Below are 23689 nucleotides of genomic sequence, written 5' to 3' on the forward strand. Positions count from 1 at the left end.
CCTTTACAGCTTTACAGGTGACCTGTTGTAACTGAATTCTCTACATGGTGACTTGTAACGTACTTGATATCTTTACAGGATGACTTGTTTGTAGCTGAATAGTTAGCTGAACTACGTATCTCTTCAGGATGACTTGCTATTTACTTAATGCTCTAATAGGGTGACAACAGGGCCGCCCACAGGGGAGGGGGGGACTGGGGCATTTAGCCCTGGGCCCCAGGAGGTAATATAGTAGTCAACATCCAGACATTCTAATAGAGCAGTCACAGAGGAGCAGTGTAGCAAGCTGAAGTTTATAAATGAGGAGATATAGTTGGTGAGTGGCAGCTATTGTCATTGTAGCTTTTTTTCCCCTTTCTTTTTTGGTCTTTGACTTACAGCTAGGCTGAAGTTGTGATTCAAAGTGGAACCCTCCTTGCCCCTGGGGTCCCACCTTAACTCTTTACCTTAGCTGGGCCCTTAATTTCTCTGGGCAGCCCTGGGTGACTGCACCATTAGAGTATCTCAGCATTAACTCAAGTGTTTTTATTGTGAAGCCTTATAAACCACTTAAATGTTCTTTCTGCAATGATTATGTAGGCATGCAGCAACTAGCTAGACATTTTTCATTATATAAAACTCAAACACATGATTGCTACACACTAGTACTGTTGGTTTTTGTATTGTACCTTTAAGATTTTAATCTTGATTTCTTTCAAACCATTACAAGGCACTCTTACTACAATGGTTAATCTAACTGCAGACCAATTTTCAACTCATTACTACCCTGTAGGTGTGACAAAAGTTTGATCTTATTTTATACGAATAATTGGTCATAACTCCATGAATCTGGATCAGATTTCTACCAAAATTGGTACTGATATTTGCTTTACAATAACCTTTTTATAAATTGCCAAATTTCAGCCTAATAATTATTATTGGAGTACATGCTGGTGTTTTATGGCAGATTTTGCAGTATGTGAAAAAGTAGTAGGGAAAAATAAAAATGAAACTTGGCTGCTTGCATCTTGAAAATGGCTGGGGTGATTTCCTTCAAATGTGTTATGTGGACCCCCCCTCACTCTGCCGGACATCTCTACAGCAACTAATTAATCAGTGGAGCTACATATACTGTGACTGATGAATGGAATGGCACTGATAAAAATCTGCACTGTACTGCAATGTTGTTTGTTAATGATTACAAGTCACTGAAGTCAGCATTGAAACCTGGGTCGAGGGTCACATTAAAATGAAGTGGAATCAACCCAGTATTGATAGTCTGACATGCATTTTTTAGTTGCAATTTCCATACTGACTGTATCAATTGCAGAGGCACTTCTCACACTTTTCACTAGTAAATGACCATGTCACTTTTTCAGTATTGCATGATAGTTAGGGCACACATTAAGTAACTTAATTACAAGATTTTATTAATAAACCTGGCCAACTCCATTCTTTTCTTTGATGTGGTATATGTTGGCTTAATGGTCACATATTTGTGAAAATCGTGTTTTTCCTGTCAATATACTGTATACCCATGGTGTGGCATGCTGGCTTCTTGGGCCACACGACACACTACTGTGTGTCTTGATATAATTAGCCATGATTGAAGTAGAGATTAAAATTTTTAATGTCCACTAGTATAGGTATAGCAGGTATAGATCACCTTGTTCCATGTTTCATAGGTTTTTGGCTATTCTACTCAAATGTAAAATTTTCCTTACACTTACTTGTTTACCTTTTTGTAGTAGTAACCTGCTGCTGGATGTCACGTTCGAGCGGTGGCTCTTAGTCCGTTCCTTTAATGTTAACGGGACACCAGGAAATATGCAGTGCTACTCCATAGCGAAGTACACGCCACTGCTGGACAAAGAATTTTCGATTTAATGTGGTTGGGGTTAACTCCATATAATTATTGTATTTAAACATTTTATTGTATTTCATTATTTTTGAAATTTTAACAACCAAAATTAGTTGGAATAAGTGATCAAGTCAGTAAAACCCTTTTGATGTGAAGCATCTTCTACTCAACTCCCTTAAAAACCTGTAGTAAATATTGTACACTAGTTGTAAAGTTACGAATGACCTGTTTGATGGTAGGGGTGAGTTGTGTGATACAGTAACTTGAGTGGGTGTCGGATTCTAGTCAGATAAACAAAGGTCAATATAACAACCTGTACAACACCTGAATGACTTACCAGATAGCTAACACACAGTCACAGCAATGGTTGACATAACACATGATGATAATAGACATACATGTTACAGTTGATCTACATAACACAATCACATAGTTGATATAACAGTGATAACACACAGTGACAGTCGCACAGTGACAATCAACATAACACACATGGTCACAGTAGGCATAACACAGTCACAGACAGTGATGGGCAACACAGTAACAGTAATACAGCATGTGCTGATGTTGTTCTATGCCAGAGTGGCCATTGTTTGCTCACTGCTCTAATTGTTCTCTCATTATGAAATCATAAGCAAGAATATTTTTATAATACAGAAGCCAATTAAGCACTGAATTATCATGCATAACAACTGACCCTGGTTGCTTAGTAACAAGTTTGGAAAGAAATGCAATTTAATAATGGTGGATGACAATTTGGCTAAGGATGTTGGCAAACTGCAAATAAATTGTTTTTTAATTGCTGTTCTACAGAGAAGGCTGTGAAATGCAGCCCAGCAGTTACTATTATTCGCTAACCACACTGCCAGGGATTCATCAGAGGAATCAAACTACAAGAGGAATTAAGGTGTGTGACGATCAGTTATGTGCTATTTAAGCTAATCTGATTGTATTAAGAATTCTTTCACTTTACAGATTGAGTTAACACACACTGCATGACAGCAGCTAAGAGATTTAGGTGATCACAAAGGAAACAGTGAAGCCTGAAGAATGTAAACAAGCTATGGCATAATTGAATCTTCTCAAACCGTTCTTTAAATGCTATATGCGAAAACTTTGTTTCTATCATTGTTGAATTATTAGTGAGATAAGCCTGTTCACAGAATAAAGCTTGACCTTATCTATAAACTAATAAACACCAATCAACATTTCCCTATCACCAGAAGAAGTATTACTTTGATCAAAGGTAAATTTAACTGACAGTGATTTTGTACAGGCTATATTGGGAGCTGGATCAACGTTGAAACCAGGTCACTACTGCTGACCTGGATGACCCACTGACCCAGATTAATTAAAATCGAGGCATGCGATAAGAGCTTGTTTTGGGTAGTCTCGAGCAAGCAAGACTACGTTTTCAGCATTCGATTCCTGTTGACTAAACGAGTAGTTATGTGATAACTAAGCCAGTAAGTTTATAATTTAAAATCAGTTAGTGGGTGTTTTGTTCCACATAGCTACTGTGAGTTTACAGACAGCAATTGGGTGTGGCTTTGTGCATACCTAGTATTACAATTTCCTGATGTATTAAAGTGGGTGTGGCTCACATAAGTACTTATCCTGTATCCTGCTGCAAGACTAGACTATGTACAACTTGTACAATAATCAATTAGTGGGCGTGGCTCCATGTAAGCTTGCAGATAGCAACGGACATGGTTTTGTGCTACAGACTGCACTTACAAATAAATGGGTGTGGCTGAACATCTGTTTGTAATGCGATAAGTGGGCGAGGCTCACGGAAGAGCTGTGCGGCTAGCGTTAATAAGTTTCCACGTCGTAAAACTAACAATTTTGTTTCTCACATGATCCAATCCGGGTCAGACCCAGATAGTCTGTAAACCAAGTCGGACCCGGATGACCCAGAGAAAAGGTGACCTGGATGACCCGACCCGGTTTCAACGCTGAGCTGGATATTCTCTCCCTTACTTATTATGAACGCTTGGTGTAGGAGGCATAGAAATGGATTGTCAGATAAGCAAATAAATTGCTTTGTACGGAAACTATTGAGAAAATAATCTTCAGGCACTAAAATAATCATACCTTAATGATGCAATGATGTAAGAAAATTAACTTAATGTGTTCACAACGAATCTGTGAATATACCAAGGTACACTAGCTGTTTCTGTGTTCAAGGAAAAAGGTGCAATCACTGAAAAAAGATGCTTGGTACGTAACCAGTCAAAACGTAATCCCCCTAAAACGGAAATGTTTATTTGCACCGGAAATTATAAAATGGTGTCCGAGCTTCGTCTTTGTTCATCAGTTTGTACGTGTAGTCATGGACGTATTTTGGATGGTGATGGTGTGAAATGAAGGCTGGAGTGCTAAGAAGTCTATTCCGTGTGCTAGTTTACGAAAATCCAAATGCATCGCGGCTAATCACCGTAGGCCTGAGTAATATTGAGGGTTTGTTTATCTCTGGCAGAGAAACGGTGAGTAGAACAACTCGTTTAAAGTGATCAACTTGTGTTACTATGTGTAATCTATCGTCTGTATTAATATTATCCCATCTCTAGCCTTAATATGAAAGTGTACCATGTTTTTGTATATAAATGTATGTAGCCACATCATCTAGATGGTTACATTGCATATTCCATATTTAGGTCTATTTTCTGCACAGTGCTAACAAAATATTAACAATTTCAGCATCAGTAATAGCTTCTGTTTGCAGAGTGTCGTCACTGCAACCTTTACTTCACTGTGCTGACATTATTTCAGTATTGGTATTAAATTATGGACAATGTACAATCATTACAAGTAATTTAAAATTAATAGGCCGAGGGCCTTTTAGTCTGTCCATATCCAATTTAATGTAATTATATAAAACCATTGTTGCTCTCCTCCATGGTACTGCTATCGTTTGTAAATTTGTGCAGCTTTGACATAAGGACCCAGGACCACAGTTCCAACCATGACGTGGTGTCAGTATTAGTATCTACAGATAGTGTTTCTCTATTATGGCGTGTGTGATTATTATATAGTGCCCATGAGAGACTGGTCAGTATTTCTCCCCTTAAAGTACTGTACTGTGCCCAACTTCTTGTGAATACATTTCTATGTCATGTGCTAGCTAGTGTAAATTATATAAAAAGCCACCTTACACTTAATATCCCCTATCCCTAGAATTAACACCGATGTTAGATCATCACTGCTTGCTAATGGGATCTCACATTGTGCATGCGTCTAAAAGTATACTTGACAAGCCCACAGAGAAATACAACCTTCTGGTGATTTGAGTGCTCGGCAACTAGCACTCCATATTTATTCAGTAAGTGTGTATCGTTATCATTCACTGTAAATGTCTGAACATTGATATTGTACTGCAATTTATTGTCAAGTTGTTCATTGTATGAACTTTTCAGTGCTTTAATTTTGCAGCTGTATACATTTCGTAACAGCTAAAGTATAAAATGTTTTGTGATGCAATAAGGATGTCACTTTTAGTGTTTGGTTACTGATTGTGCACTGGGACTTAAAGTCCCAATTGAAAACAACAGCTTTAGGGACAGCTCTACCAGAATTGTAACTTTATTTGGTATATTGTATGTATGACAGCAAGACTTAGACAGTAATAGCTTTGATAAAACTCAGATAAGTAAGTCAGCTTTAAAGTACATGGAGGTGTCCGCTGACATTGAACTTTTGCATTCAGATATATAATTACTAATTGCCATCTGGTTGTGGGGATGCTGCACTGGCCTTGATCTTTTGGCTTTAGCCATTCAGGTGCATAGCCACCATCATTGTAGTTTCTCTTAATGCTTCTTACAAATATGCTGTTCATTTTTAGTATCACCTCACCAAAATGTTTTATTATATAAAGCTTCCAACCTGTGGTATCACTCTTTTTATCTTATTTTGTGTCTATCCTTTTCCTCACACAGAGACTACACTACTTAAGGTGCTGTTTGGATCATTACAACACTCCGAAGGATGACTGCCACTTGAAGATGGAGAGTGTGATGTCATTGTGCCTACCTATTTTTGATGTGTTTTTTCAACTTGCTAATCATTGGACACATAATGTTATAGTAATAATTGCTAGTACATATATTGTTCTTACAATTATCAGTGTTAAAACTGAAGTAAAGTGTATAATACAGAAATGTACCACGCTACAAGGGGAATGGTGTACAACTTACCCGCTTTCAAAATTGACGATGTAGCTCCGTGACGCGACCAGCTGCTAAGGTTTGAATGGAAGTGTGATAGTATGATGATGTCACAGGCTGTACGTAAAATTGTGTGAATATAGCAACTACGTAGCAAATATGACGGCGGTATAAAAGTGACAGCATAGGTAGACGCGCAAAATATTAACCCAAAAAATTTTTATGGCGCTTGCAAATAAAACTCAAGAAATACGCGTATTTCAGAGGGATTACGTTTTACTATAAATGTCTTTATCCCCACAACTTCAACAAACATATGTTATGTGGTTATACATCCATGTATGGAAATGAAACAAAACTCCCCATGGACAGATGAATATGATAACACCTAGTATTAATTGATTGGAGGTTTAACTCACTTACTAGTGAGGCAATAAACACTTGTATAAGTTCTTTTGTGAACTTTCCATTGTTGTTAAATGATGAACTTTGTTACAAAACTGCTACTGTGTGTACATCAACAGTTTCCTAAAATTAGGTGACATATACAGAAGTGTATTTTCTGTCGGTTGAATGTAATGAATTAGACAGAAAATAAGCTCCCGCATGAATACTATTGGTGGTCACGTGAGCATCTCACGTGACAAGGGTTTTAAAAGGCTGTTGTAACGTGAAAAGTTCATTCTACGCCACGTGTTCACACTAGTGGGTTACCTTTTGGTTTTTTAGACAGTTCTTTTCAACAGATGTCGATGGAAGAAGAACAAGTACGGCAGATTGCTAGTGCAGTCTCGACGACCATCGGGGAGCAGTTTGCCGCCAAGTTCAGCGAATTCCGTCAGGAGATGGTCGCATCCCAAGCGGCATGTTCCCAAAGCGTCATGGAGAAACTCACTCGCAAGACGCACACGTTTAAGAAAAAGGGTTGTGAAGCCCAGTTCGTCTTTAATGACAAGATAGACGACCACGTGCAAGCTGCCAAAAAGCAGCTGGAGAAGATAACAGCAACCGACGAGCCTTCCCAGCGAGCTCTGGAGCAAGCAAAAGCTGAACTGGAGCAAGGTGATGAGGAGATCCGTGTTCGTCAAAAACACATCAGAATTGCTGATCGTTCGGATTGGGGAGTAGTCGCCGAATATGAGGCCGATGAGCTTGCGGATAATTCGGACGACGAGAAGCGGCTGTACCGTGCTCGGAAAGAGAGGGACGCCAAGCGTAAACGTGCAGCGTCTGGTGGGCCGGCCAGCAGAAAGAAGCCCAGGAGAGAGGAGGCACCGAGGTCCAATGAGGGTGCTGCCAGGATGCCACCAGGACCAAGGACCGTGACAAGACCAATTGGGCCCTGCTACAGTTGCTCGCAGATGGGCCACTTAGCAAGGAGTTGTCCCAGGAATCAGCAACCGTATCCTTTTGGTCAATCATGTGTTGGTGCCGTTGGCGACATAAGTGTTACAACATGTAGTGTTGATTCTGTGGGTCAATGTCAGAGTGGAGTAAAGGACTCCCAGAGTCAAGGGGTGGCTCATAACATAGGACTGAAAAAGGGTGTTGATGAGACAGCTCAGCAAAATTGCAAACTAACTGAGTACAAAGAAGGTGTTGATAAGACACCTTCACAAAGTAGTGAAAACCCAATTCCAAGTGTTGATGGCCTTGAACTTACTACAACTGGGCCTGCTGGGGCATGTGGTGGGCAAGAAGCTCTGGACAGTGAGCATGTCCCTCCTGAACCCCTAGACAGTTTTGGGTTAGGCTCTGCCAGCTTTGAGAATGAGTGGGAACTGGCTAGATCCTGGGAATGGGAAAATATGGGGGCCAGAGGCCCACAAATAGTGGACGTGCAAGGGAGGCTTAAGCAAAATATCCTGTTTTGGTCCAAGGTTCTTATGGCCCCAGCTACAGTAATTGATTGGATTCAAAATGGCTATAGGTTACCCCTCCAGTTTATGCCTACCCCGTTTGAGCAGGGTAACCACAAGTCTACCGTGGACTACAAGGATTTTGTCACGGACAGTGTGCAGGAGCTAGTAAACAACAGGTGTGTGAGAGAGGTGGGAACAAGGCCAACAATTTGTAGTCCCCTATCAGTCGTAGCTAGCCACAGTGGTAAGCATAGGTTGGTAGTAAATCTTAGGCACTTGAACCAGTTCTTACGTAAAGACCATTTTAAATATGAAGACCTAAGAATTGCCACTTTGATGTTTGAGAAGGGGGATTTCTTGATGAAATTCGATCTGAAATCAGGCTATCACCACTTGGATATAATTGAAGAGCACCAATCTTTTCTAGGGTTTGCTTGGGACTTGAAAGGTGTCCCCAAGTATTTTGTATTTACAGTTTTACCTTTTGGTTTAGCTTCAGCATGCTATGCTTTTACCAAACTTTTGAGACCACTGATTGCATACTGGAGGGGCCAAGGTTTGAAGGTTGTCCTGTACTTAGATGACGGTATAGTGGCAGTAAAGGGTGAGGACCAGGCAAAAAGGGTGAGTGTACAGATACGCAATGATCTGGGTGAAGCTGGCTTTGTAGTTAATGAGGCTAAGTCACAATGGGTACCTGTTAAACGATTAATTTGGCTTGGTTTTGAAATTGATTTGGAGAAGGGTAAAATAGTAGTGCCAGAATCAAAATTAGAAAACACTTGTGACTTGTTGCAGTCGTTGGTGAAAAGGCCAACTGTCCCTGCTAGAATGTTGGCTAGTGCTATTGGCAAATTAATATCCATGTCGATGGCTCTAGGCCCAGTTACACGCCTCATGACACGCAGCCTATATGGCGCACTGAACACTAGGCGATCATGGTGTGCCCTATTACAGCTTCCTGAGGAGGCGAAAAGTGAAGTGGAATTTTGGATTGGGAAAATAAAGGAATTTAATGGACAAAATTTATGGCCCAAGCCATCAGCAGTGAGGGTGGTTTTCTCAGATGCAAGTGACACTGGGTTTGGGGGTTATACAGTAGAGCATGGAGGCCTTATTGCCAGTGGTCAATGGACTAAGGAGGAGGCCCAGCAAAGCTCTACTTGGCGGGAGCTTAGAGCGGTGCGTTTGGTTTTGGAATCATTTGGTCCCAAGCTGCAAAATGAAAGGATAAGGTGGTTTACAGACAATCAAAATGTGGTTAGGATAGTTCAATGTGGTAGCAAAAAAGCAGCCCTCCAGCAGGAGGCATTGGCTATTTTTGAATCCTCAGTGGTGGCCAGAATTCGATTAGAGCCAGAGTGGATACCTAGGCGGGAGAATGAAGTAGCAGACTACATTAGTAGAATTATTGACTACGATGATTGGTCGCTAAACCCATTGGTATTCAAGGAACTAGACAGGCTTTGGGGGCCTCACACTATTGATAGGTTTGCTGATTGGTGTAACAATCAAGTGTCACGTTTCAACTCGCGTTATTATTGCCCGGGTACTGAGGCCATTGACGCTTTCACGTGTGACTGGGGCCAGGATATTAATTGGTGGTGCCCCCCACCGTTTCTGGTCCCGCGGCTGTTAAAGCATGCTAGCATTACAAAGGCTAAAGGAACGTTGGTTATTCCTAAGTGGGTTTCAGCCCCTTTTTGGCCGCTAATTTTTCCCAACGGGACCAATCCAGCCCAGTTTGTGAAAGAAGTTAGGGAACTACCCAAAGTTGAAGGCCTGTTTGTAGAAGGTCGCTCGGGTTGCAATTTGTTTAAAGGGGTCCCTAACACCCCAGTGATAGCCTTGCGTCTCAAATGGTAGCTGTTAGGATGGTTTCTTGTTTACAACAGTTAGTAGCCTGGAGTGCTGGTGTTCACGACCGGAGTATGGTCACAGCCAGAGTTCTGCTGTTCTATGACTGGAGTATGGTTACAGCCTGGAGCGCTGGTGTTCTAGGACCGAGTACGATTGCAGCCGGAGTGCTGGTGTTCTATGACCTGAGTAGGGTCACAGCCCGGAGTGTGGGTGTTCTATGACCGGAGTATGGTCACAACCTGGAGTGAGGTCCATGACCTGAGTATGGTTACAGCCTGGAGTGCTGGTGTTATATGACCTGAGTATGGTCACAGCCTGGAGTGCTGGTGTTATATGACCTGAGTATGGTCACAGCCTGGAGTGCTGGTGTTATATGACCTGAGTATGGTCTCGGCCTGGAGTGCCGGGTTATATGACCGAGTATGGTCTCAGCCTGGAGTGCTGGTGTTATACGACCTGAGTATGGTCACAGCCTGGAGTGCTGGTGTTATATGACCCGAGTATGGTCACAGCCCGGAGTGCTGGTGTTATATGACCGGAGTATGGTCACAGCCTGGAGTGCTGGTGATCCATGACCTGAGTATGGTCATAGCCTGGAGTGCGGTCGGGATTCTACCAGGGTAGGGCCCCAGCTTGGTGAGGTGAGTTAGTGTTGCTGTTGTTCAGGGAAACAGTTAATCCTTGAAGGCCGATAATTGTAACGTATTGCTGGTTATATAAATTGAGAATTTTTACGAGTGTATACTAATTGTATGTGGTCACGAATGTCTGCTTATATATTTTTCAGAGGTATTCTCCCATGGAGCCTGGCTGGATTTGAAAGAGTTGCAGGACCCTGCTCTGCAGGAGCTGGCAAAGAGGATTCCGGATACTGTCCTACATGGTCGAGCTGGCTCCACAGTCAAAAAGTACTTGGGAGCATTCAGGAGGTGGAAGTCCTGGGCGAAGCAGCATCAGTTGCCAGTTGTGCCAGCTAAAGAAGCTCATGTTGCATTGTACCTCCAGTATATAGGTGATACTTTACAATCCAAATCAGCAGCAGAAGAGGCTTGTAATGCTTTATCTTGGATACACTCAATGGCAGGGTTGGTATCCCCAGTAGGTTCCCCGTTGGTAAAGGCAACGTTACAAGGCTTACAGAGAATGCTAGCTAAGCCAGTCTGCAAGAAAACCCCAGTAAAGGTCGAGATGCTGGAGCAAATGGTAGCAGATGCAAAGCGGAGTGGCTCCCTGTCAGATATGCGTTTAACTACTGCATGTCTTATTGCATTTGCAGGGTTCCTGAGATTTAGTGAATTGATCAATGTCCAGACTAGCCATATATCACTCAGGCAGGATGCTATGGTGATCAAGATTCCCCATAGCAAAACGGACCAGCTCAGGAGAGGGGATGAAGTGATCATTGCAAGAAGTGGAAAGGAGACCTGTCCTGTGTCATACTTGGAAAATTATTTACAGAGAACTGATACTTCACTGCAGGTGCAGAGATTCCTTTTCCGGCCGATACGTAGGACCAAGAATGGTGAATGCCTTCGTGAGGCAGGCAGTATTAGCTACACATGCATGTGGGAGCAATTCAAAAGAAAGGTCGGTATGCTGGGATATAATCCGACCGATTTTGGTTTGCACAGTCTGCGTTCTGGGGGAGCTACTAAGGCAGCTAATGCAGGTGTGCCAGATAGGCTGTTTAAGCGTCACGGACGTTGGAAGTCCGAAAATGCCAAGGATGGCTATGTGGATGACTCAGTAGAGCACAGATTGTCTGTCACCAAACAGCTGGGTTTATAATGTATTCTTGTACAAGCTTTCTTTGTAACCCTAGAGTGATGATTGGTAGCCCACGTTTGGTGGCGGCACAACCCAATGTGTTGTAGGGTGGTGGGGGTAATAGTATGGTGAGGGAGGTGTATTTTCTGTCGGTTGAATGTAATGAATTAGACAGAAAATAAGCTCCCGCATGAATACTATTGGTGGTCACGTGAGCATCTCACGTGACAAGGGTTTTAAAAGGCTGTTGTAGCGTGAAAAGTTCATTCTACGCCACGTGTTCACACTAGTGGGTTACCCCTCCCACCCTCCCTGTGATGTTATGGATATTTGATTTTCCTTGACTATAGGTAGCTGAGGGCTGGATGGCAGAGGAATAGTTGACTTTTTCTTGTTTGTTTTGGTTTTGCATACACATGAGTGGAGCTCTATTTGTTTTGGTTTTTCCTAGTAGGCAAAAAAAAAAAAAAAAGAAAAGCCTACTAGGTTTTTTCCCGGTGGTTGTCTGGGGGCTGGACAGCCACAAATTTATTATTTACGGTTATTATGATTTGGAGCTAAGCCCCCCACTCAACCGGTAGTTGTAGTTTATTGACTTAGGTGTTATGGTTGTAATTTTCTTGGTTTAAAAATTTGATGATTGGTAGCCCACGTTTGGTGGCGGCACAACCCAATGTGTTGTAGGGTGGTGGGGGTAATAGTATGGTGAGGGAGCCCACTGATCTTCAGACTAGTGATCTTAAACTGTACATAATTGGAAAAAAAACAACAGAAAGTTTACATTTGAGTACATAGAATCATAAAAATAAAAAGCGATGAAACAAAGAACATCATCTGCCTACAGCTGTACAGGGAAACCTCTATAATTCAATACTTACTGAGATACGGAACAGATTCAATGCAGTAGAAAAGGATTTTTGATCACTCTGGAAGCATTATGGCTTGATTATGCCTAACCAATACTGACAAACTGGAATATTAAGACTGGTTTTTATATTTTTGGACACAAAATTCCAAACCTACCATACAGTACTGCTATTAATGTTGAGGGTCAAAACTAGTAGTATGAAAGTGTAGCTATCCACTAGTGGTGTTGCTTTGATTTTGCGATTTGGATCGGCTTTGTAAAATCTGGTCACATATTGTAAGTTGCCTTAGATAGCAAAACTATGTATAATTATATTAAAACAGTAGGAAGACCAAGACAATTGATCTATACAACAACTACACTGAAAATAAACTACATTGGCATCCATATCTTCTGTTTGTATTAGTCTACAACATTGGACTTTGGCTTAAATGTTCACCATGGACTAGTAAATCAACCAAAGTATAGTGTGTCACTTACACATCTGGGTATGAAGGCGGTTTAGTTGAATAAATGATGATGATCTTGTTTATGTTTACCATATCGTAACAAACACATGTGACATGCATACTGTTCGAGCTACAAAAACAAAACAAAGATTTTCGAATTTTCCATAAGCAGGCATATTAGATGGTGTATAGTTTTAATCTTGAGTCTGAGTAATGGACCGTTCATTGTAAGTTCTATCATTCATGCCATTCTATCATTCATACCCTTTATATATTGATGTTGCTATGTACAGTTACATTGCTATACTTTCTACATGATTGGGTTTTGGAAAATCAATCTAAATTGTATATCAGTTATTCAAGGTAAATGAGGGTTGTGAGTAAACATGTAACCCAGTAACGGAAAGCCAGTCTTATTTCCTATTTAAAAGTATCAAGAAATGCTGGTTTTAAGTGTTTAGTGTGTTGTAGCTTGCCAATGGTTGAAGTTATGCATACCAAATTTCACATGTTTTACACCAATTCCTTACCATCCAGAGCATCCGCTGTACAAGTAGCCAACAGCTAAGAATCCCACCAATTTAGATATTATAAATCAAGGTTGACTGTATCAGGCAAGCTTCAAAACAGGTGGGTGGCAGGGACATGGAAGGAGGGCAAGAGGCTGTTTACAAAATCGAAGAGGAAGGTGTAGGGATGATTTAAGCCAAGTTATGGGCATTTAGGTCTCAAAACTGGCTTAAAATGAAAGAGCTCGGGTCTTTATTCAACACCATGGAGCTATACAGCCACATACAGCCATCCCCAGGCTGACCAGAGTTCCATTAAAGCCCCACACCACATGTACAGATTGTCACTAGGCTTAGGAAAAGCAGCCAGCAAAAGCAGACCACTCAAGTCTAACTGACTTTCATTGTGAAATTTGATAGTCTATTCATGTAGCTCTGTGTTCTTGGTGAAAAATCGTCTGCCGACATGGGAGATAAGACTGATTTTCCCAAATTCAGTTACATATATGAAATTTACACCAGATGTGTATCAATTTATTACCTTTCAGGACATTCTCAGCACTTGTACCTGCATGTACAATTTCCAACCAAATAAAATGGAAATCTGAGGAGATGGGCTGGCAAAGTAGTATCATGAGTTCTTAAAAGGGATACCATCTTTGAAGTCCAGATATAAGTTTACAGGCCGTAGTGGCTTCAGCAGAATCGACACAGAAAATGTTTGGCCAATGTAAAGACCATCTGTCTGTGCACCATAGATTCTCATCAAGCCAGGTCCTTACTAACTGAGGCCAGAAGTCGCCATTCCAGCTTACCACAGCACCCAGAGCAGGAAGGTCTAAACCAGTCTCTGAGGCTTAAAATCAAGAGTATAGTGCAGTAGCAGTAGTATTGGTTTGATTATGCATGATGTGTTATAGATCTGGTCACAAATACACAAATTTTGTGACCATCTCAGCAAAAATCTAACTTGTTTGCATGAGCATGGATTCTGAGAAAAACAAAATTAAAAAAAAGTAAAATTACGCATGCTACAAAGAAAAAATCCCCTATACTACGTATGTACACAAAGTAGCTGTTTTCACGTAGTTTACGACAATGTTCTGCCTGCTATACAAGGAGAACAGTAGCCTAAATCAACCTACTGCAATTGTTGGAGGTATCAGGGGTAGATCCAGGGAGATTTCTTGTGTTCCTAGTCCCCCAGAATGGCATTCTGTATCATAAAGATTGTAGATGACCAGTTACGGTGTTATGGTTGTATGTTTCAAATTTCACATAGCTCTATTTCTTAACTCCTGATACTGTGCAGCATCAGCAGCCTAATTCCTAGCACATGTGACTGGATCTGCAAGAACACCATATGTTAGTGCATTTTTTGAAATACATTTTATTGCATTTTCTTTACCTAGATAGCTGAAGGAATGGTCAACCGAAGTTTCAGCTCTAGAAGCCAAGAACTTTTGAGGTCACAGTGCTTCAAAGTGGCAACAGTAGAAAAATCGATTTGTACAGTGACAATACGGAAAATAAACTACAGGTGTTTAAATACACTCATAATTTTTGAATGCAGTCCTCTACCAAGGTGCAACTTTCACCATCAGATTATCCATTAACAAGTGAATCCATTACTGGGTAAGTTTTGTCTTCCAGGCATTTTCTACAAGCTGGGCAAAGGAAAAAAATGTGAGAAAAAAATGATGATGAGACGCTCGTCCAATGTGATGCAAATGAATGCTAATGCTCATATTTTCTCTCTCCTTAGACTATGATATGGCTCTTTTACAGGTTTACTAAATCACTTAATCACCTGACATGTTCACTTAGTCACCTGACATGCTTACTTAGTCACCTACACATGTTCACTTAGTAACCCACCCTCAAGCAATTTTGTACATGATAAATAATTATAACACGAAAGACACACTGCAGTACTTCATAATACTGTAATACTCTTCTTCTCCGTGTCCCGCAAATAATTCTGGACAAATAGTAGACTAAGCGGCATATGTACTGTAGCTCTAGCCGTTACGGTGGTTACTGGTTGAATAATTATTTTTGTGGGTGCTGTAAGGACTTCAGGAAGAAACCGTTCCGCTGTTCTGCATTGCTCTTTCACCCCACACTCATGCTGTGGCTATAAAGGTACATACTTTAAAACATAGTCTAAATAAGTTAGACACCGTGACCAATGGGAACTAAGCGATTTAGTAACCCCTCTGGCCCTTAGTAGCGCCCTTGCTGTGCTTGGGACGCTACAGCCTCAGGCCATCAGGGTTACTAAATCACTTAGTTCCCTTGGTCTTGGTGTCTAACTATTATTTAGGAGTACTGACACAAAACAAAGATTTTCGAACTCCTCTTGCTTTGGGGATCATTATGCTACCATAGTTGTTGCTGTTATCACCCTCCTCCATTGTGAAACAAGCGCTAAAAAAATTTAGGATTTTCTTTGATTTTGTAAATATTCTACCCATTCCATTTATTGCATTCTACTGTAAAATTAGGCTTGTGCTAATGTATGGGATTCTTGCAAATCCAGTCACATATGTTTAAAATGTCAGCTTTAAACATCTTTTTGGTGAAAACTTCTACCAAAATAACAGAATCTAATCCAAAACAGCCAAGCTGTAAAAACAGAGTGCGGCCCTCAAAAAGGCTATGGTGAAAAAAGATGTGAAATCCAAGGTGGCGGCCAAGAAATGGCTGTGATGGTTGGTTAATGGTAAAAATTTTAATAACGACAATTCAGATGAATTTGATGCCGCTTGGTCTGGCACAAAATTCACCTGAATTGTCGTTATTAAAATTTTTACCATTAACCTACCATCACAACCATTTCTTGGTCGCCACCTTGGATTTCACATCTTTTTTCACCATAGCCTTTTTGAGGGCCACACTCTGTTTTTACCGCTTGGCTGTTTTGGATTAGATTTCACTTCTTTTTGTATTTGTATACCCCATACCCCAAAGCCGGCCTATGGCCAGCTTTGGGACTTTTTAAACCTATCTTTTTTTCTTTACCACAGGAAGAAGAAAGATGAAGCAGATGTACTTTAAATATTTCTGATTTTATCAGTAAATGTACAAATTATATTTAAACCCCAGTGCGTGGGAGTATCAAAGTGCCGCACTGGGTTATAACTACCATACAGCTAGACAGAGCGGCGCTGCTACTGTGCGATATATTAGTTATCACCCAGTGATAACTAACTTATCACCCTGTTGCGGAGCCACTCAGTCTCTTTCGTGACATCATAATAACCGTGAATGGCATTATTTACCAATGGAACAAAGAGCCAAATAAGGAAATATTGATACAAAACACACCAATACAGCACTTGAAACTACCTAAATCTTACAATAAAACTGTTAATCCTTTACACAATAACACTACAAGTTACCAATACGCCGGATAGTTTAACAAATGTCAAGAATAGTACGTGACGATTTTCGCTCCAGCAATCACTCCCAACGGTCACTATGGTGAAGAACTAACTTCCTCTGGCTTCATCGTTCTATCGTGGACTATGGTAGCCACTTGTTGGTCTTTATTTTTCTCTTGCACACCACGCGACACCACCATACCAATTTCTGACGAAGGCGAATCGTACCTGGAACCGCTGCTTCATAACACCGCCCTTCGCTACAGTTTGTAGGCAGTATGTAAGGTCTCTCTTGTAGCTACGAAGTAGAATCTCCTCACAATTCGGACGAAATCTTGAGCACAGTGACAGGAACTCAAACCGGAACTTAATTTACTATCCGTAAACTTCTGTGCACTCCCGCGCACTGGGATATAAAACAGTTATATCCCGTATACTCGGATGATATCATTGTTATTACACTCGTCCTCGGCTCCGCCTCGGACTCGTGTAATAACAATGATATCACCCTCGTACTGGGATATAACTATAACATATAATACATATATTTATTACAGAACACTCCATGGTGGTTTCTTTGTAACTGAACACTCTACAAGGTGACTTCTTCTAGCTGCTCTCTCTACAGGGTGAATTATTTGTAGCTGAACGATCTACAAGGTAACTTCTTCTAGCTGATCTCTCTACAGGGTGATTTTTTTGTAGCTGAACTATCTACAAGGTAACTTCTTTTAGCTGATCTTTCTACAGGGTGATTTTTTTTGTAGCTGAATTCTGTACAGGTGATTTGTTTGCAGCTGAGTTCTTTACAGAATGGTTTCTTTGTAGCTGGACTCTCTACAAGGTAACTTCTTCTAACTGATCTTTCTACATGGCAATTTGTTTGTGGCAGAATTTTCTACAGGGTGATTTGTTTGTAGCTGAACTATCTACAAGGTAACATCTTCTAGCTGATCTCTCTACAGGGTGATTTGTTTGTAGCCGAACTATCTACAAGATAACTTCTTCTAGCTGATCTCTCTACAGGGTGATTTGTTTGTAGCTGAATTCTGTATAGGTGATTTGTTTGCAACTGAGCTCTTTACAGAATGGTTTCTTTGTAGCTGAACTCTCTACAAGGTAACTTCTTCTAGCTGATGTCTCTACAAGGTCACTAGTTTGTAGCTGAACTCTCTACATGGTGGTTTCTTTGTAACTGAACCCTCTACAAGGTGACTTCTTCTAGCTGATCTTTCTACAGGGTGATTTGTTTGTAGCTGAGCTCCTAAAAGGAAACTTCTTCTAGTTGATCTGAGATTTGTTTGTAGCTGAACTCTCTACAGGTGGTTTGTTTGCAGCTGAACTCTCTACATGATGGTTTCTTTGTAGCTGAACTCTCTACAAGGTAACTTCTTCTAGCTGATCTCTCTACAGGGCAATTTGTTTGTAGCTGAACTCTCTACATGATGGTTTCTTTGAAGCTGAACTCTCTGCAAGGTAACTTCTTCTAGCTGATCTCTCTACAAGGCGATTTGTTTGTAGCTGAACTCTCTACATGGTGGTTTCTTTGTAGCTGAACTCTACAAGGTGATTTCTTCTAGCTGAACTATCTCTTTCCATAGTTGCATGAACTCCTTACAAGGAAACTGCTTCTAGCTGATCTCTCTACAGGGTGAATTGTTTGTAGCTGATCTCTCTACAGGGTGACTTGTTTGTAGCTGATCTCTATACAGGTTACTTGTTTCTAGCTGATGTCTTGAATTCTCTTCAGGGTGACTGCTCTATTAGGATGACTGCTCTATTAGAGTATCTCGATTTCGCACTTGCTACACCAAGTTGGATTTTGTGCTATAACTCCGTGGCTTTATGTCTTTCTTCTACACCATTGAAGAGCCTTTCTAAGATGATTACTCCATCTATACAGCGATTTTCAAAGCATTACCCCAAGCGGTTTATCTGGTAGGCGTGGCAAGCAGTCGTTTTTTATTAGCTAATCTCGATTGCATAATTGTTACATATTGCTAGTTTTTTCGTTGTATCTTCCTAGTTTTTAGCTCGATTTCTTTCAAACCACAAAAGGTTTGAGGTTCAATAGTTAACCTATTCACCCACCGATTTTCAGCTTCTTCCCATACGCGGTTTATCCTGTATATAGGCCTGACAACATATTGGTCTTATTTTTCGTGAATAATCGCTCATAACTCTTTGCCTGTTTATCGTATTCCAGTCAAAGTTGGTACCGAGATGTGCCTTTGAACCCCCCTTCTGTGTGCCAATTTTCAAGGCAATCGGATATGGCGTTCACGTTTTATAGCAGTTTTTGTAAGTGTGCGAAAAGAGGAAGAAAAATAAGAAGAAAAAAAACAAAGAAACTAAGCCAATTTTTGAAGTCGCATATCTCAGGTGAAACGATTTTGCTCAAATTTAGAATGTGGAGTGCTGAAGTAGGAGGGCGTATCCACAGCAAAAGTCGTCTTGTTTCATCAAGGCAGCACAGACCTACGGAGGTGCGAAAATTGCGTTTTTGTTCTTCCTGTCAATATACTCACGGGTGTTGCGCGCTGGCTTCTTGGGCAGCACGACACACTACCATGTGTCTTGATACATAAATTACCTTGGGGAGCACCAGACCCCCTGTGTATACAACAGAAAAATTCCAAAGTTGTCACCAAAATTTCTGGAACTGCACTTGGGTATGGTGCAAAGTTTATTGACAATTTTCTTAACTGATAGGCTACACAAAGTGAAGTTATTTTGATACTCTACTGGTAGTTTATTGACACCTCACACTGCAAGGACACTGGGGAGGAAACAGTTGCATTGTAGCTACATACTACGACATGCTGAAGCAGCACAAACTTGTGACCCTAGCCATTAGGCTATATGTATTTGAAAAGTTGTCACTTGGATCCGACTGACACAACTTTACATAGACTTTGAATAAGAAAAATAAATCAATTTGTAATTGCATGATCGAGATACTCTAATAGCTTAAAATTTTGATTGCAAAAGTTTACATTACCTGTAGGCAAACATCTCTTAAAACCAGTGTCCCCCACCCCTGACTATAAATAATAGTTATATGGGCACAATGTGGAGTCTATGAAATTTATAAACCCGAAGGCCTGGGCTGTAGCGCACAAGCAAAATGTATATCTGCTTTAGACTCTATTTCACATTACACTCAGATTATTTACCTTATCCACGGCTGTTTCTGCTGTAGGCTTGGCAAAAGCAGCTGGTTTTCTTGCGATAATACTAGCGCCATGGAAACTATGCGTCCTCACGTGACAAAATAATCGTGCTCGTTAAATCACTGCACGTGAACAATGCATAGCGATTGGATAAACCTAGATTTTGAGCATATGTTATATTGTGCCTGAAGGCGTGGAGTATATTAGAAAACAAGGTGGAGTATATGAGATCTAATCCAAAACAGCCAAGCTGTAAAAAAAGGGTGTGGCCCTCAAAAAGGCTATGGTGAAAAAAGATGTGAAATCCAAGGTGGCGGTCAAGAAATGGCTGTGATGGTAGTAGGTTAATGGTAAAAATTTTAATAACGACAATTCAGGTGAATTTTGGTGCCGCTTGGTCAATTGGCACAAAATTCACCTGAATTGTCACCTGAATTCACCCTGTTATAAAAATCTGAGTAACTCTTATCAAATAGGTATGAGTATGATTTGTGATGTGATTGTCTGTAGACATTAGACAGTTAGTCAGTAGTAAACTTCATCAAATTAATTTTAAAACTTCTTAGCAACTTATTGGAAAGTTTCTTGGGTCATGATGCACATAAATGTACTTGAATGGATTTAATCAATATTGTCATGTAACATAAAGGTTATATGAGACTGGTTTCTGGTCATTACTACTTCTAGTGGGAAAGTACAAAACTTCATACTATGCAGTATATAGTCTACACTACTGCATGATAACAGTATAGATATAGTCTGTTTTGCTACTGTATATACTTCACAATATTGGATAGTCAAGATTGATCCATTAAACATAATCATACTGATATACATCAATACATTAACATACCTCACAACTGTCAATTAATGGTAGCGTTAAACCATTTACAACATGATCCTGTAAATTCCATATCACACCATGGTGGTGTCAACATCTTCATATTCTCCAAATCCAAAACCACGAGGTCTACCACTAGCCGGATCATTCACAATCCTACACAGAAATCATTATTACTTATCAAAACATGGCTGAGTTCAGCCTTACTTGACACTGGTCCTATCTCCAACAATACTACAGAGAGCTGTTCCTCAGTCCTGTTGAAAGATATGTTAGTGGTTAGGCTTGAGACATTTACCTACTGTGCTTTTTCAAATTTCTGATTAAAACATTACACGAAAGAAATAGATTCTAGAGATTATGAATATTCCCTGCTTTTGTATTAGAGTAAGCGACTGCTCTATTAGAGTGTCTTGTTATTACCTTCTGTAGTAGAACATAATCAAGAACAGTATGAATAGATATAGTCCTAATTGATGTGGAGTGTATTTTACTGATAACAACAACAATTTGTAGCTTATAGTGATGTGGTAGAGTTAGTAGTAACATGTAATGAACTGGATAATGTGAATAGTGTGGAATAAACTAAAATCCACTATCAATTCTCATATGTGAGGCTTTATAAGAGATCAGTAAGCCTTGCTATAAGCACTAGAGAACAAAGCCGACCTAATCGTATGACAATTTTTGGAAAGGTCTTTCCACATAATTATGTGCAGGACCTTGAAGGATAATGCAAAGTTCATGAAGCCATTCAAGTTATATGATCTGTTATTAACCAAATGTGTAGAGAATACAAAAAGTGACTGTCATCAGTGATCACCAAAGTTATGGCCTACAAGGTGGTATGACTACCAATGAAAACTTGAGGGAGGTAAAAACAGTGGAGCTAGGGGCCCATGGGGATCCAACTTTTCTTGGAATTATATACACTTCACATTTGTACTAGGTATCTTTGCAAGTATTATTGAATGGCCAATCCACTTTTCCTTGTTATAGTTTCTCACATGATGTTTTAAATTATAAGTGCCTCTGAAAAAAGTGCTTAAAGCTGACTGCATTTATAGGCAACTTGCCTGCTGAACAATGACCGTGTTAGTCTATCAAACAGTATGGTAGTACTGTTTAAGTATGGATTGCATTAAAAGTGATGTACGCCGCCAAAAATGCTACCTATAAACACCATCCTTGAGATATCTTATGCGACAAAAACCAACTTTACGGCATAATATTAATCTATCTAACATGAAATATAGTATTAAAAACAAGAAAAACACTTTCAGGTGGCCGGATGTAGAATTGTTTTTTTAAATTGCTAAAACTCGAAATTTGGTCTCACTCACTCACTTGCTCGCTCTATCACTCATTCACTGCTGGCTCGCTCACTCACTCACTCACTCACTCACTCACTCACTCACTCACTCACTCACTCACTCACTCACTCACTCACTCACTCACTCACTCACTCACTCACTCACTCACTCACTCACTCACTCACTCACTCACTCACTCACTCACTCACTCACTCACTCACTCACTCACTCACTCACTCACAACATTGAAACCATATCAAGGCATCAATTTTCCACATCATCAACACTTTCCCTGAACAGCATGTGGCCGGATTTGCAAAAAGGGGTCTTCCACACAACTCCAATTGTATGAACTTGGAAAACCATACCTTTGCATTCAAGAGAGGTACAAGCCTGAAATATTCACCATCTATTAACCTATGTTGGTGCTTACTATTGACTAAATTGGTAATAACGTTTCCCAATATCAAGTTATGAATTTCCACAGTTGGAAAATTGGATGTGTGTGGAAGACCCCTTTTCGCAAATCCGGTCACATATTTAGACATCACAATATTGTTTTAGAAGGTGCTTGCACTGCTGAAATAGGTACTGGACACCCAGTGGTAAACTAAACATAGTCTAGTGTTACACATGATACTTTAAGGCTGTTGATACAGCAACTAAGTTGTCACTTTGACAACCCCATCCTTCTCCCCTTTTTAAGAATTCATGATACTATTTTGATGGTCAGATTTTCCATTTTATTTGGTGGAAACTGTACATTCAGCTACAAGTGCTGGTAAAACCCCAAAAGGTAATAAGTTGATGCATCTCTGGACAGGTGTAAATTTCATACGTGTGCTCACAACTTTTGGCAATTGATGTTATACCATTTACCTTGAAATAACTGATATGCAATTTGGATTGTTTCTTCAAAAATCCAGTCACATAGGTATAGCAATGTAACCATAGTAACATCAAGGTATAAGGCTATAATTTCATACGCCCTATATATGTACACAAAGTAACTGTTTTCATGTAGTTTGCAACTATACTCCACCAGCTACACAAGAAGAATAGTAGCCTAAAATCAATGTACGTACTACAACTGTTGGAGGTATCAGGGGCAGATACAGAGGGGTTGATAGTATACGGGGAGTTGCTTCTGGACATGTGCATCAGTTACCTCACGGTTTTAGGTGGGATTTTCACAGGCATTTTGTGTGATCCCTCCCACCATCTCGGTTATACTATAGCTATGAGTGGTGCAAGGCTGGCAATACTACTGCCAGGTTTCACGTCCAGCATGTACTCTATACAGTAAGAGTATGCTGTGACAGGTACTGGTCTTGACTTGGCATTGCCCAAGCCAACAAGGATATAGCTAGTACTGTAGAGCGGTTCATGAGTACGTGACATGGGATATGGATACTGCATGCCAGATATACTAACTAGTACCTATGCTTCTTCGTGACATATTTACTTCTGGCGCCAGACCAGCACCAGAGGCCAATCCTGTTGATAGGTAAAGTTGGGACCCCCTTCTTTGACTCATACCCAACACCAGCACCAGGCCATATCTAATTGTCACATGAGGTAGTACAAACCGTCATGCATTGACCTCAGTAAATCCTTCGTATTAACTGTCACTTAATACTGCTCCTCTGCCG

At 40.4% G+C, this 23689-nt stretch overlaps 1 protein-coding gene and 2 long non-coding RNA genes across 3 annotated transcripts in view; 2 read left to right on the forward strand and 1 right to left on the reverse strand.

Moving 5' to 3' along the window:
- Nucleotides 1-1913: 1913 nt before the first annotated feature.
- Nucleotides 1914-23689, reverse strand: part of LOC136257421 (uncharacterized) — a 34898-nt gene continuing 13122 nt past the window's right edge. Inside the window, exons 5-8 of the long non-coding RNA XR_010701979.1 lie at nucleotides 20932-20981; nucleotides 20737-20880; nucleotides 2178-2252; nucleotides 1914-2121 (exon numbers count right to left, since the gene is read on the reverse strand). This is a non-coding gene — a long non-coding RNA (uncharacterized lncRNA). The remainder of the gene's footprint in view (nucleotides 2122-2177; nucleotides 2253-20736; nucleotides 20881-20931; nucleotides 20982-23689) is intronic.
- On the forward strand, nucleotides 4123-5990 carry LOC136257420 (uncharacterized). The gene is made up of 3 exons (XR_010701977.1): nucleotides 4123-4329; nucleotides 5021-5165; nucleotides 5782-5990. It is a non-coding gene; the product is annotated as an uncharacterized lncRNA (long non-coding RNA).
- Nucleotides 6708-12166, forward strand: LOC136257776 (uncharacterized). The gene is made up of 2 exons (XM_066051083.1): nucleotides 6708-7411; nucleotides 11853-12166. The coding sequence occupies exons 1-2, from the start codon at nucleotides 6756-6758 to the stop codon at nucleotides 11854-11856; spliced, it is 660 nt and encodes a 219-aa protein (XP_065907155.1). The 5' UTR covers nucleotides 6708-6755; the 3' UTR covers nucleotides 11857-12166.

Source organism: Dysidea avara, chromosome 6, assembly GCF_963678975.1.
Source record: "Dysidea avara chromosome 6, odDysAvar1.4, whole genome shotgun sequence".
NCBI classification, from domain to species: Eukaryota; Metazoa; Porifera; class Demospongiae; order Dictyoceratida; family Dysideidae; genus Dysidea; species Dysidea avara.

Bases quoted from the DNA above. Each gene is read 5' to 3' on its own strand.
- LOC136257776 (XM_066051083.1), top strand. From the start codon at position 6,756: ATGTCGATGGAAGAAGAACAAGTACGGCAGATTGCTAGTGCAGTCTCG.